This window comes from Lytechinus variegatus, chromosome 2 (assembly GCF_018143015.1).
Source record: "Lytechinus variegatus isolate NC3 chromosome 2, Lvar_3.0, whole genome shotgun sequence".
Classification (NCBI taxonomy): domain Eukaryota; kingdom Metazoa; phylum Echinodermata; class Echinoidea; order Temnopleuroida; family Toxopneustidae; genus Lytechinus; species Lytechinus variegatus.
In genome coordinates, this window is record NC_054741.1 from 71,986,915 (window position 1) to 72,002,482 (window position 15,568).

General features: G+C 34.9%; 1 protein-coding gene across 2 annotated transcripts in view; it reads right to left on the reverse strand.

Moving 5' to 3' along the window:
* LOC121408906 (active breakpoint cluster region-related protein-like) overlaps positions 1-2,377 on the reverse strand; it is an 83,088-nt gene extending 80,711 nt beyond the window's left edge. For both annotated transcript variants that reach the window (XM_041600617.1, XM_041600614.1), the window contains exon 1: positions 1,312-2,377. In XM_041600617.1, coding sequence (XP_041456551.1) covers positions 1,312-2,185 — 874 coding nt within the window. In that variant the 5' untranslated portion in view covers positions 2,186-2,377. The remainder of the gene's footprint in view (positions 1-1,311) is intronic.
* Between the last annotated feature and the right edge of the window lie 13,191 nt (positions 2,378-15,568).

Consider the following 15,568-nt stretch of genomic DNA (forward strand, 5'->3'; position numbering starts at 1 on the left):
TTAATCCTTGTTTTGGAATGGTTTTATTTCACTGATGCAATGCTCATATAAAATTGAATATAATAAATGCTATTAAGTATAATCAATATCACACACAATAAATATTCTGGCATTAATGGTATGAAATAGAAACCCAATTAGTCCGCTCTGTTTATGATAGGGCATCTGACCTGTAGTATCAATTTTACGTACATGTACACACAAGCATAGAATGGCAAAGAAATGTAAACAAACAGTTCGTTTCTACAGAATATACTTTAGACCTACATACATGTACAGTGATACAGGAATGTAGGGTAGGGCAGCTTTATATTTTGACAAGGTTTTGGCTTCCTACATGTACATGTCAATCTTAAATTTAAAAAAAAATGAAAATAATGCAGAGAAATCTGAGATTGTGCATACTTATGGTTAAATACAACAACGCATTTGAATGACTGGGTCACATAAATTGAATCTCCACAATCTATGGCAAATCACTAATAAGGTTCCCAAACCAGAGGCAGAGCTTATCCCATTGTATATTATATCTCACTCACTTCCCCTTTTGCAGCATTATGCTGTGCAAGTATGGTGCAAGCATAGAGCTATTACAGAGCATGCAGTAGAGATATCTTGCTTGTTGTTGTTGCTATGCATGCCAAGCAGATGTAAAAAAGGCCTTCATCATTCAAAGCGGAATATAGCCCATCTGTGTAATATAATTTTCTTGTTTTGTACTGTTCATGCACCTTATCATCTCACCTACTGATATTAGATTCCCTGTTTTACTCTACTCTGTAATATCATTTACAGTAGGCCTTACAAATATCCATTTTCTGTCTCTCACAGTCAAAATTTATCTACAACTGTATCTTTCTCTACCACTCTTTCTATATTTCTCTCTCTCTCTCCCTCTTCCCTTTCCCTTAACCTCTTTTCAACTCGCAAGCAATCAAAAATACCCATTATTGACCACAATATTTCCTTAGCACTACATCCTGACTTATGAATCCTGCTGAGTATCATCGTAGAAGTAGAAGTATTAATAAGCATGCATATTGCATTATTTCACTGATTAGTAAACATTAAACGATACCTATCCAAAATAATTGTATAATAAAAAAGGGAAGTTTTTGTTGTTTTTGCTAGCAAATTTATTGTTCAAGTAAGTCTCTTTGACATTTGACTGTCATCACATAACTTAAAAATTCTATTAAAATTAATTTTGAACAAGTTCTCTCATCAGATTAAAAAAAATAGTCAAATGATTTTTACTTAAACCTTTTAAGAATTAAAAGCAATAATAAAAAGCAAAAAGGTAAAACCTACCAAAGTCTGGTCTTGTTTCTCCGGCACTCAACAAAACATCTTCTGTAGTGCTTGAACTCTCATATCCCTGCTCACTGAATTTATCAAAGTCTGTGATCGGAGATTGGGGTACAGACACTGATGGAGATTCCGGCAGGTAACTACCTGCACGAGAGCTCAAAATGTGAAGCTTCTTCTCTGTAGTAATGTTAACATCCTCTAGGCTACTTCCAAATGATCCAGAACGCACCACACCACCTTCATCATTATTATAGTCAGTGTCTGAGCCTCTGCTTTCGGGGGTGCATGGACTTAAACTACGGACAGATTCTCTGTTGGCTAATATGAATGCAACGTTTTCGTAGTCATCACCACTACTGTCACTATCATCATCATTTGTGGGGAAAGGAGTCCTGGTGATGCTCTGTTGTGTAAGGGTGTTGGAACGGACTGGTCTTGGGGGCACAACAGGCATTATGGTTGGAATGTCTGGGATTTCGCAAGATTCATCAAGGTTTTCATCTTCGATCATGTCTGCATCATCATCATGGCTCTCCTCTCCGCTTTTTAAACCGTCCTCACTATCGAGATCAATGCTGTTGGTCTCATCCGACCCAACAGATTCCAAACCTTCATCAGCCCTCCTGCGCTTTATGATTTCTTTGGCAATCCAGGATTGGCAGTATTTTTCTCTCCGAATCTCACTGCGAAGTTTAAAGATGCGGCTCTTGCAAAGTTTCATGTCGTCCTCCAGCAGCTGGATGTCCGAGAGATGCCGCTTGCCTCCAGAGAGAACTTCGGCAGCGGTAGTCTCCAAGAGAAACATCAACCCCGGTGGAGGAAACTCACCAAAATTTCGCCTCCATGACTCCATAAATGCGTCCTTAATCGTCATTTTGGATATATGTATATATCCCTTCTTTCAAATTGGAAGAAAAATGTGTCACTTTCCCTTTAGATTAAAACAAAATTTCGACTGTTTCCAAACACTAGTGAACAGGTGGCCAAGAAATTCGTTGTACGACCTCACGGTACACCACTGATTTTGCGACTGTACTGGAGATCCTGGCTAGCTAGCTAGCTGAGCGAACGAGCTAGCTATATATTTCTATAACTGCGATGAGCAAAACATGCTGCGCTGGACTGTGTGTTTTCACGCATCGTCTCGCGTAGTCTGTTATCTAAACTCTTAAAACCAAGTTTTTGATTTGTTCGTAATTAGTATGGCCTATCAGCCAGCTGCTGACAAATATCAAAACAAAATTGAACTAAAAACAACTTATTATGCTTCATATCTGACTGACAGATAGCATTCTTGTTAGTTTAATGTCTTTAATGTAGTGTTATTTCGGTTGAAATAAAAACAGGTCTGGTCATTTTTTGTAGACTATCGCAAACTTTAGAAGAATGATGTTTACATTCCCACGTACAATACGATATGATAATAAAAAAAAGTTGAAAATTTTGCATGCAGCGCATGAGATGAGAGGCACCTCCCTTTTCCGATGACGTATTATGTCGTCATATTAGTATATATATCTCTGTCATAACTAAACTGGCTCCAATTTGTCATCTCTAAGTGAGATTCATGTGATTGTGATATTTCTGCCTTTTCATAAAACGAAAATGAAAAAAAAATAATGATAGAACATCATCTGATATTACTTCAGGAAAACAAGTTAGTAGGACCTATGAACGAAGAGGAATCAAACGAGCGTAAACTGAATATGATTATTTGGTTGTGAAACATTAAAAATGATGATAATACTAGTAGTAAACACGGCCATTGGCGAGAGGATTAACTTTTGTGTTTGGGGGGACGGCTATTGTTGCGCCCCCCCCCAAAAAAAAAACCCACAAAATATAATCCTCTGCTCCGCCGCCTATGAAAGCGGCATATTCATGCCTTGTTCATGTACAGTTATACATGTATTCAATTCAATTTATTTTCCATTCTTCAACATAATACAAATAAGTACAAGATAAATTGATTCAATTAAAATAAAAGCATGAAAAAAATTCAACATTGATTTATTGATATACATATTCAATAAGTGATTCAAATATAAATTAACATGCATGTCAAATTTAAATCAATGTAATCAATAAAATTAAATAAATCAATATAATTATGTATCATGACAAGAATGGAGGGGTCCACTGAAAAGCAAAGCTTGTAGAATGTGGTCCCCAATATTGAAATATAGTATTCAAGGAATACATAAAGACAACGAAAAGGGCAAAAAAATCTTACATACAGGATTGTGAAATTCAGAGACAAAAGACAATAACACGACACAACACAACACAGGTACATTAGATGACAACTGTCTAGAATAAAAGAAAAATAAAGATAGGGAGAGGGATGCAAATATCAATAATACCCGCATTATTGTTATTGTTTTGTAAATAATTATATTGAATGTTCTCTAAGTACTGACAATAGTGAAACTATAAGGTTGACAGCTTTCTTATTTCACTATGCAATTCACATCGTTATTCATGTTTTATTTTCATCTGTTAGAATCAACGTATGTTTATGATGGCCCTGGACCCATTTGAATTTTTATTTAAAGTGGACGTTATGAAGAAAATTGTATTATTTCATTATAGATTGTGATTGAATATCTGAAATGGAAAATTGATTTTGGGCCTTATCCTGCTATGCTTTAAAATAAACTAGAATTCACCCCTTGTAGTTTCCCAAGAGTTAAGATGCCAATTAGCGCACTTTCCTTTCCACTTTTCATTTACAGCTGGCCTACAGTCAAATGATTTATGTTTTTATTTCATTTTTAATCAATTTTCTTAAACCGACTAATATGTTCTCAAAAGATGGCGCTATATAAAACACACGAGAGATGTCACAATTCCGCATAGCGATTCAGCATCACCACTGCAACACAAATCAATTCGCGGCATAAGAACATAGGAGGATCCAGCCGGGGCGAAGTGTACGAATCCCCCCCCCCATCCCCCCCCTTTATTTGTTTGTTTGTTTTTTTGGATGCGCAAGAAAAGGGGGAAGGAGAAAAAAGGGAGAGGAGACAATAGGAAAGATAAGGTAAAGTGAAGACTCTGTCAGACTTCACCAGCGCTCGCTTTTAATGATAACCCCTTTTCTTGTCAGATTATCAAAAAATTATATATATATATATATATTTTATATATATATATATATATATATATTGTAAAGAAATGGATGAAGAGAACAATGGTAGACGTAGCTTAAAAATCAAGGTTCCCCAGAGCTATCGGTTACACTTCGTATTTCCGAAGCTTCGTAATTCCGAAGGTTCTTTATTCCGAAGGTTCGTAATTCCGAAACACGTAAATTGCCTATACCTCGATGTTCGTTAATCCGAAAACGAAAAAGGGTTCGTTAATCCGAACATTTGTGGCGTAATTCCGACGATTCGTTATTCCGAAGGTTCGATAATCCGAAAACGAAATAAGGTTCGTTGTTCCGAAGGTTCGTTAATCCGAAAACGAAATAAGGTTCGTTGTTCCGAAGGTTCGTTAATCCGAAAACGAAAAAAGGTTCGTTATTCCGAAAAATGAAAACCGGGAAAGCAGAGGCAAGGGGAGGGGGGCGGGGGACACTGTTGCCGTTCAATTATCATATGAGGATGGGAAGGCAAGGGCGGCCGAACGAATTTTCGTTGGGGGTAAAGCCAAAAAATGAAACTCATACGTCAAAATTGGGACTGTGGTGATATTTTCACCTTAAGATTATCATCTGCTTGAAGTCATTGTCTGTTTGATAGTGATTAAGTAGAGAATAACTTTTTTGAAGTGACTTCTTATTATGGCAAAATGTATATTTAGGCTTTATTTTTCGGGAGAGAGTATAATGAGCGAGCGGCTTGCTAAAACAAATTCAAAGGTGAAGTTGTATAACGTTTTTTGTGGTCAGTTATTCTTAAAATGGCATTATTGCGAGGTGTTGCGAGCGTGAATCACAAGCTAAACTTTAGGTTATTTCAATAAAAAATGAAAATTAGTTTTTTAAAATCCGAGCAGATTTCTGCTGTCATTAAAAAGATGTGCATCTAACTAAAGAATTAACACGAGCGCAAAACGCGAGCTTAAACATACTGACCAGAAAAGGAACCTGTTAAAGAAAGCATTTAGTGACCTCTTTAGGATGCATACTTCACCAATCGAATGAGAGTGCGAAGCGCAAGCTGAAATTTTTCAATATTCCAGCCTGAAAACTTAACTTAACTTGTATGCTTTAAAAAGAGTATTTTATTTCGAAAAAACGGCATATTTATTTTTGAAAAAGGAACTTTCCCATTTTGGAAAATATTAATTCCCCTGTTTTTTATTCCATTTTTGATGCCCCCTGCCTCCCTCCCGGCGGATCCAACTTTCGTCAAATAGAGGGGGGGGGGTTTAGCCATATTTTCCTTGATCGGCAGTTTAAAGTTGATTTTTGTTTGTTTCTTTGAAAGGGTAGTCCTAACAGTCAATAATTAGCTTTATCCTTATAAAATAAAGTAAATATGTAATAACATGATAAACCCTTTTTAAATAATGCGAGCGCGAGCTATATTTTTGTTAATATGATGGGCAATATGTTTGTGATCTTCAAAGCGAGATGCCTATGTAACTAAATTTAAATAACTGCTAGCAAGAAGCGCGAACAGAATTTTTAAATATATAAGCTCTGATCTGATCTAAAGGGGACATTTTTAGAACTTTTTGCAGTTAGCCATGAAGACGATGCGTGTTTTAGCCAATGGCGGCGGAACGTATTTTCTTTTGGGGGGGGGCAAAGTAAAAAAAAGGGGGCCAATAGGGGCAATTTGGTGCACTGCAAACGGATATTTTCACCATTAGATTATCATCTGTGTAAAGAGGTTGTGTGTTTTTGTAGTAACTAAATTGAGCACAATTTTTTAAGTGATCACTAAACATGCTAAAGTTTACGTTTCATTTCTGCGAGCGTAGAGAGCAAGCGGTTTGGAGGAAAAAGTCAAATCTGAAGATGTAAAATTCACCTTTTTGGTCAATACTGTGAAAAGGGCATCCTTGTGAGATGTTGCGAGCGAATCACGTGCTCAAACTTTTGGAAATTTCATGTGGGCCTAGAATGATGATATTGATATAGATATCATTTACCCAGGGAAGCCACTTCAGTTCTGAAAACTATTCTCCCAGCTATTATTTTTTTTTTTACAAGAATGCTATAGAATGTCCAGTTTTCAGGTTGGAAAATCGGAAAAATTTGGCTCACGTTTCTCTCTCGCATCAAGTATTGTTTATCGAGGAACTCATTCTATTCCTGGTTACAAAAAAGAAGTATGAAATGTCCAGTTTTCAGGTTGGAATATCACAAATTTTAAGCTTGCGGTTCGCGCTCTCATTATATAGTTCGTGAGATATATATTCTATTCATGAGTCACTAAATGCAGTCCTTAAAAGATTACTTTCTGAAGCCTGTTGCATAAAACTTTTTACCTGAGAAAACTCTGGTAAAAACTGAAAACTAAGGTTAGTCTGATTTCCGCCAATTACTTTAGCACAGGGCAAAAACTCCTGTAAAAACAACCTGAGTTTTCTCAGGTAAAAAGTTTCATGCAACGGGCCCCATGTCAGTATATAAACAAATTACAACTCGCCCTCGCATTAATTCTTTAGAAAGATACACATCTTTCTCACGATTACAAAAAATTGCTCCGAATGCTCACTTCACGTCTTGTTACATGAAATGTCTACTAGTTTCAGCTTGCGATTCGCGCTTTCAACATCTCACAAGGATCATTATTAGTATTATTTTTATTTTTATTACCAGCAGAAGCTGTTATTAAAAATGACATTCCCTCCAATACAAATCCTATTATCTAGAGGTTGCTCGCACGCTTCCAACACACTTGATCCCCTGCATCTTTAATTAAACCATTTGCTTATAGGCAGCAATTGCTCAGATAAAATCGAAATTAGCCTATGCTTGATCAGGGCGCCATTCTTAATGAAATACATGCTTTGGCCCCAACACACGCATGTATCATCGATCGTTATTACTATCATTGCATAATATCGTGTAATCTTGTAATGACAACATCGTTTTTGTTACCAAAATGAATTATTTTCATTTTCGGAAATACGAACCTTATTTAATTTTCGGATTAACGAACCTTATTTCGTTTTCGGATTAACGAACCTTCGGAATTACGAACCTTATTTCGTTTTCGGATTAACGAACCTTCGGAATTACGAACCTTATTTCGTTTTCGGATTAACGAACCTTCAGAATTAGGCTTATTTTGTTTTCGGATTAACGAACCTTCGGAATTACGAACCTTATTTCGTTTTCGGATTAACGAACCTTCGGAATTACGAACCTTATTTCGTTTTCGGATTGACGAACCTTCGGAATTACGAACCTTCGGAAATACGAACCTTCGGAATAACCGAACCTTCGGAATTACGAAGCTTCGGAATTACGAATGTATGCGGAGCTGGGTTCCCTTTCGAAAATTTGGTTATGCCGAAAAAATGTCTCTGCCGGGAATCGAACCCGACAAAGGTAATTGGTATAGTGTCGAAAATCTGTCTTTCTGACGGTCAATCGGATCTCGGTCGGCCTAGCCACTAGCCCGTCTCTGTGGTCTAGTGGTTAAGGCACCGGCGTTCAAAGCTGGGGGCCCGGGTTCGATTCCCGGCAGAGACATTTTTTCGGCATAACCAAATTTTCGAAAGGGTAGATAGCTCTGGGGAACCTTGATTTAAGCTACGTCTACCATTGTTCTCTTCATCCATTTCTTTACAATATTTAAATAAAAGAGTTGCCAAAGCTGTTGTACATGTATAGCTTCACACATTTATATATATATATATATTCACACACACACATTCAGCTCACGCAACACGCCGTTAATTAAGATAACCATTCTTTTAAGATATCAAAATATGCTTACAATGACCTGTTCCTATCGGTCTAAATTTTACCCCCCCCCCCAAAAAAAAAAAAAAAAATAATAATAATAATATAATCTAGAAATACTGCTCGTGCTTCGTGTTCGCATTGTTTGTTGAAATACGTAGCATGTTCTTTAAACGTATAAGATGTCAGATTTCAGATCGGAATTTTACAATTTTTCCGCTCGCGCTTCTCGCCCGCATGATATTCATTTAAAAGTCAAATCCACCTCCGAAAAATGTTGATTTGAATCAATAGAGAAAAATCAGACAAGCACAATGCTGAAAATTTCATCAAAATCGGATGTAAAATAAGAAAGTTATGACATTTCAAAGTTTCGCTTATTTTCAACAAAATTACATCCAAATGAGAGAGTCGATGATGTCACCCATTCACTATTTCTTTTGTTTTTTATTGTTTGAATTATACAATATTTCAATTTTTACGAATTTGACGGTTAGGACCTCCTTGCCTGAAGCACAAAATGTTAAAATAATGGAATTCCACATGTTCAGGGAGGAATGAAACTTCATTTCACATGACAATGACGAGAAAATTAAAATATTTCATATTTCATATAATAAAATGCAAAAGAAATAGTCACAGTGAGTGATGTCATCAACTCTCTCATTTGGATGTAACTGGCTCGTTCATATAACTATTTTGTTAAAAATAAGCGAAACTTTAAAATGCTATAACTTTCTTATTTTACATCCGATTTTGATGAAATTTTCAGTGTTATGCTTCTTGAATTTTTCTCTTTTTATTCAAATCAAGTTTTTGTTGGGGTGGACTTGTCCTTTAAGGAGACAGTCACCATTTTCATTACAAAATGTGAATTATACCGTAGAGTCCCGTTTCCAGATCAGTTTTTTTTTATTCAGATGGCACTATCCATGATAACAACGTGTTTTATATTTTTGTATTTCCAAAATTCTAGTCAAAATGACAAAAAAAAGTCCTCGATAGGTTCTTGATGAGGCCGCCCAATTCCTCCATTGTTTCTATTTTTCGGTCAAGTTATACACATGTTTTTCACGATCACAAAAATTGCTCAGAATATTGACTTTCCATCACAAAATGCATGAAATTTCAAAATTACGGCTTATAAGATTTTCTTTATAAGAATATAAGAAACTGTTACTTATGAGGACTACCCTAACATGCAAATAAATCAACAAAAGTCAGTTTTTTGCTGGATCGGCCAGGGAAAATCCCCCCAAATCCATCTGTCCAGGGTGGAATAAAAATATACATTTGTGTTTCACACTATGACTATACATGTATAGTAAAGGCCTCCAAATATATTTCTCATAAAGGAGGAAAATATGGTTGGGCGGTTGGTGTTTTTTTATTTGTTTTAATTATTTTTTTCAGGTATGGTAGGCCTAATTGTAAAAGACTGTTATATAAGCAGATACATATCAATTTTAAAACTATTATGTATATGTTGTTGAGGTACTATGTCTCCTGTTCACAATATGAATTATGTGCTATTGCATTATTAGCCATTTATTTTTCAACAGTCATTTTTTTGTAAAACAAAATAAAATATTTTGAAATAATTTTTTATTCTTGTTCCTTTTTCGGGTTTAAATATCAAAAATTTCCAACTTGAGTTTAGCGTTCACATTCACGTTACATATGCGTCATTATATAAAAGTAGAATTATAATTTTATTGAACTTTATTTAATGACTTAAAAAGAGTGAAATTTTAATAATGTCTAAACATAGATTGTTTACACTATCGTTTGAGTTCAGGGTATATTCCATTTATGTTATTTATTTTGTATGAAATATATCATCTTATCTGAAATAATAATTGCTTTTTTTTATTGCTGCTTTGTAACAAAGTTTTATAAGAAATATTTCATGGAGACAGAGGGTTAAAGCAAGTGAAATAAGTAAAAGAGCGATGAGAAAGAGAAGAAGAAAAAAACACACATAAAAGAAGAAGAAGAAAAAAGAATGAATAGTCCTGAATAGGAAAAAGTATAATAAGATGAAAAATGAACTGAAGAATGAAACCATGATAAAGAAAAAAAAAATAGATGAAAAAATAACTAGAATTTTAAAGTAAAAAGAGTGACAAAAGAAATATCCCGAAATGAAAGATTATAAAATTGAATGGTAAGGGAAAGAAGATGAAAAGTTCAATAGAATTAAATATGAAGAAACCAGAAGTATGGGCGGAATAATAGTTATTTTCCCCCCAATTATTATATCAAAATAAATCGCCTATAGGCTATTCATTATACTTTATAGTGTACTCATGAACAAGATGTGTATGGCCTGTCTTGCTAATCAAATAATGAAGCCTCGAATCGCGAGCAGAAATTTTTTTTGTACATCGACTTGAAAACGTGCATTTACTTTATGATATATTTTTTTTTATTTCACTCGACATACAATGCGCTGCGAGCAAAATTTTAGATTTTATATAGGCTTAATTATGAACTGACATTTATTCTATTTTTCAAGTCTGCATTTCATTCACTTCTCCGCCTCCTCTTACCGTGCCTTTTTGTGATCTTTTCCTTAATTTCCTCTTTTTTCCCTTCTCTATTCCCCGGTCCACATTCTGGCGCCCCTTTTTGCATGGGGCCGAGGTGTGTGTGTGTGTGTGTGGGGGGGGGCAATTACTTGAAAGAACAATTGATACAAATATTCTTTGATTCATTGTAAAATTGTGCTTGATATGATTAATATATTTTTGTTTTAAATTTTGTAAATAGCATGGGCGGAAATCCCAGGTGGGTCAGGGAAGACACGCCCCCATACCAAAAATAGTAGGGGGGGGGGCACAATATCAAATGTCCCCCTAATATTTATAGTCTTTTATAAAGGAAAGAAATCAATCATTCAAAATCTAAATAAAACATGCATTTTGGTCGAGTTGACCTTACTTTTTGAGTGCCTAACCCCCCTTTTTTTTGCTTGTCAAATTCAGTTTAGTCGAAATGACCTCAAATTTGGGGTGATAATTTTTTTCTGCTTGTCAAATTCTTCTGCCCCTGGTTCCCCCTACCTTTGGTGAGAGATTTTCGCCCTTATAGGCCTAAATTAAAAACAGGAGTGGATGCAGCTCAGTGACGGGCACACACCACTAACTATTTCCCCATAGACTCATGTGTTAAAAATGAGATTTGAAAAAATCGCCAAAAATAAGTCTTAATAATCACATCATCCACACCTTTATCATTTGGTAGTTCATCCAATTAATATCCTTCAAACGCTAAATATGTGAAAAGGTGTTTTTTAGGATTTTTTCGCACTACAGAGGCTCAAACCAAGACTATGTGCAAGACTATGTGCAAACTTGGTTGCAGTTTTTGTTTGTTTTTTGCACTTTGCACTTTCATCCTATCAGTGTTGTAGTGCCTTGATGCTCGGCCTTGGCCTTAAGGCGCCTTAAGGCCTATTTTTTCAAAGCCTTGGCCTTGAACATTCAAGCCTTGGCCTTGAGAGGGCCTTGGCCTTGGCCTTGAGGATTTTGAGCCTTGAAATTTCAAGGCATTTTCAAGGCTTTTTCAAGGCATTTTGTATTTTGTACTTTCATTTGTTTTATATAAGTAATTATAAATGTTTCAATTGTTCTGTAATGACACTAATGGTCAAAACTACCAGTCACCAGTAACAGTAGCAACAGCAGTAAGTGTAATAGCTGTGTCATCGATTGTAATTGTTAAATCATCATTATTAAGAATTATCATCACATTGTAACAAAGAAAACAGCAGTAATGAAAAATAACTATTAATTGGTAATGTGTTGTAATCATGACTAATGATGATAATGACAATATTAATAATGATAATAATGACAGTAATAATGATTATGATCAAGATTATAGTGCTTTGATGAAAGGAATAATTCTGACAGATCTGACTGCAATTTTGACAACAACTTTCATACTTTAAACATAGCTAACTCTAAGGAATGATTTATAACAAGGTTGATTTCTATTCCATTAGGATTTTCCTTGTATTATTTTCTTTAGCCAACAAGAATGATTTAAGTCTTAATTATATTCTGAAAAGATTTGGAAAACTTGTACACAGACTTTAATTTTGTAATATCCAAATTGGCTATGTCAATGGCATGATGAGCCAAAAATTTAGAGGGGCCAAGCATGGCATATAGAACAAAATTTCTGCCAAAAAATTTGAAAGCGATTGAAGCGAGCGAGCGAAAAAAAATTGTCACCCTTTTGCTATAAGAAAAGCTTTTTTTTGAAAGACTGTGACAGTATGTTTAGAAAATATCAAATTTACTCCACATTTTCCTTTCCTTTATCCCCCTATTTTAAGTTTATTCTTGGTGGTGGAACTTCTTCCTCTCTCTCTCTCTCTCATTTTTTTTGGGGGGGTCTGATATATTTTTAAACAGACGAGAAAGAGGAATGGGAAGAGAGAGAGAGAGGATAAGGGAGAGAAATATGTAAGGGGGTAAGAAAGATGGGCGTGGCTGGTTGGGCAGAAAATACTGCAAAATTAGTTAATGATAGGCAGTATATCTTTTCTAAATTGTAAGGAGAAACATATAAGGGCGCAAGAAAGATGGGGGTGGCTGGTTAGGCAGATCATACTGCAGAATTAGTTAATGATGATAGGCAGTACATCTTTTCTAAATTGTATACATTTTGTTTTGGGTCTAGGGTCTCAGATTGACAAAACAAAGGGAAAAAATCAATGAAATAACGTATTTGTGTTTGTGTCAATATGGGTTCAAGAAATAATGATTAATTAAAATAATGATATATAATGAATAATTATTAATATTATTAATGATTATTAATAATTAAATGTTTCAGGATATAATCAAGATTTACCCCCCCCCCCCCACTAAGGGTATGGGGTGCGTCCCATTTATTTTGTATCCTTTTGAATAAAACTTTATTTTGTAAGTATTCTTCATTATGTTTTTTTAGGTAAAATAGGTGTAGAAGATACAAGAAATGAGAATTGAAATTTGAAAGTGGTTGTAAGCAGGAAAAAAAAAAGAAAACTGGCAAGAATCCTAAAAAGGACACATTTTCAAGTCAGCATTTGAAAATTTCAGCTTGTGCTCTGTGCTCTCTTGTCCCCCCCCCCAAAAAAAAAAAATCCTGTAGGAAAAAATGCCTCTTTTTCCAAAGTAAAAAATGCCTTCTTTTTTCAGAATGATTTTGCCCTTTTTCAAAAAGAAATACCTTCTTTAATAGTAAAAATTAGACATTTTAGGTTTGAAAATCACAAATTTTGAATCATGCTTACATCAGTTATTGTTTAGTACAGTACTACATGTAATCCTGTTCATGGTAACAAAAATGTAGAATGGTGTTTTCTGGTTGGAATATCACAAATTTTTGGCTCGCTTTCTGTACTCGAATCAATTATTGTACTCATTGTATTCCTGTTTACACACAAAAATGCTTAGAATATCCAGTTTTCAGGTTGGAATATCACAATGTTTTTTAGCTCGCATCACTTTGCGCTCGCATTACTTTGATTGGTGAGTTATGTATCCTATTAAAAATGCAGTCCTTAAATGCTTCCTTTTCTGATCTGTACATTATCTAGCATTATTTCTTTAATTAGATGTACACATCTTTTTCATGATTACAAAAACAGCTCAGAATATTTAATTTTCATGTCTTATTACACATGTCCAGAAGTTTGAGATCGTGGTTCGTACCGGCAACATCACGCAACAGTGATTTAGTGATTTAACAGTCATTAACCCCATAATTGACCAAAAATCGAGTTTTACAACTTCAGAATTGATTTTCTTTTCAAAACTGCTTGCTCGCTACACTTTCTTGCTGAGAAGTAAAACCTAAATCAAAATATCTATCTTATCAATAAGAAATAAATTTAAAAAGGCTTTGCTCAACTTAATTTCTACAAAACAAACAACTACTTCACGCAGTTGATAATCTCATTTTGAAAATACATGTATCTGTTAGCACCAAAAATTCCCATTTTGGTATATAAGTGCCTTTTTGGCTCTGAACCACCCCCCCCCCCAAAAAAAAATATTATATATAATATATTATGTCTAAATTTATCATGAAATTATTTTTGTTTTAAATGTACAAGGGTGAAATTCTTTATTCGCTCAGTCCGCTCGCTCACATACATTTTTGCCATGTGTGATGTCTAGCGGCCTATAAGCATTGTTAGCTCATTGTTCTGTATATCGTAAGTTTGAAATGCCTTGGCCTTGAGGTTTTCAGGCCTTGGCCTTGGCCTTGGGTTTCCATGCCTTGGCCTCAGCCTTGGGTATTGAAGCCTTGGCCTTGGGTATTAAAGCCTTGGCCTTGGAGGTTTGAGCCTTGACTACAACACTGCATCCTATACTTTAGTTTCGGTTTCCCGAAACCTGGAGTTTCATCAGGCCACAAATCCAGTTTACTTTTGCTTTTTCTGTTGCAGCTTACTGTAGCATAAGAAAATCAAACGTGCTGCAAGGATCAGAACGCATACAAAAGAAAAATAAATTATTTTTTTTAAAAAGGAAGGGAAACAAAAAAGAAATAAAAATGAAAAAAAAAAGAGAAAAGAAAAGAAAAAAAAGAAAAAAAGAAGAAATATCAGAAGAAAAGCAAAGAAAACAGAAGAAAGAAAAAAGAAAAGAAAAGAAAAAAAAGAAAAGAGAAGACAAAAAGAAAAGAAAAAAAAATAACATGAAAAAGAAAAGAAAAAAGAGAAAAAAAAGACAAAGAAAATAAAAGAAAAGAAAAGGAAAAAAAAAAGAAAACAAAGAATTAGAGAGAGAAGAAAAAAAGGAATGGAAAAATATATCATAAGCTACTGAAAATGAACAAAAGCTGTGGCAAAAAAAGTCAATCCTGACTGGTTGCCAACCAAGGAAAGAAGAAGAAGAAAGAAGAAGCAGTCACACCCGGCAGTCACAGTGCTCACAGGGTTTCTTGGGCAACTAACGGGGCAACTAATCAAGTTCCCATAAAACCCAGCATTGACAAATTACTGCTCTCGTCTCCCATGGGACTGAACAGATCCAGTAGTAATCTCTCTCTATGCCCATGTACCGTTGATTTTATATGAACATTTTTCCGAAATTGACGGATCCTATAATAGTGGTGCGTCCTTGAACGGCGCGATAAAACTACTAGAGTGCTACTAAAATCGAGTGCGTGAAATCATGGATCTATGATGAAATCTACCAAAATCTATATAATCCGGCATGAAATAGAACCCTGAGTTGAATTCCGTCATAGTAGGCCTAGGCCATGATCTTGGAATTCCTTTGAAAACCTGGTATCCAATCAAGACAAAATGTCAAAAAAGTAATTTACAATCTAAAAAAAAGACAGTTGGCTTCACTCAAGCTCAACACTTTGTTTTTT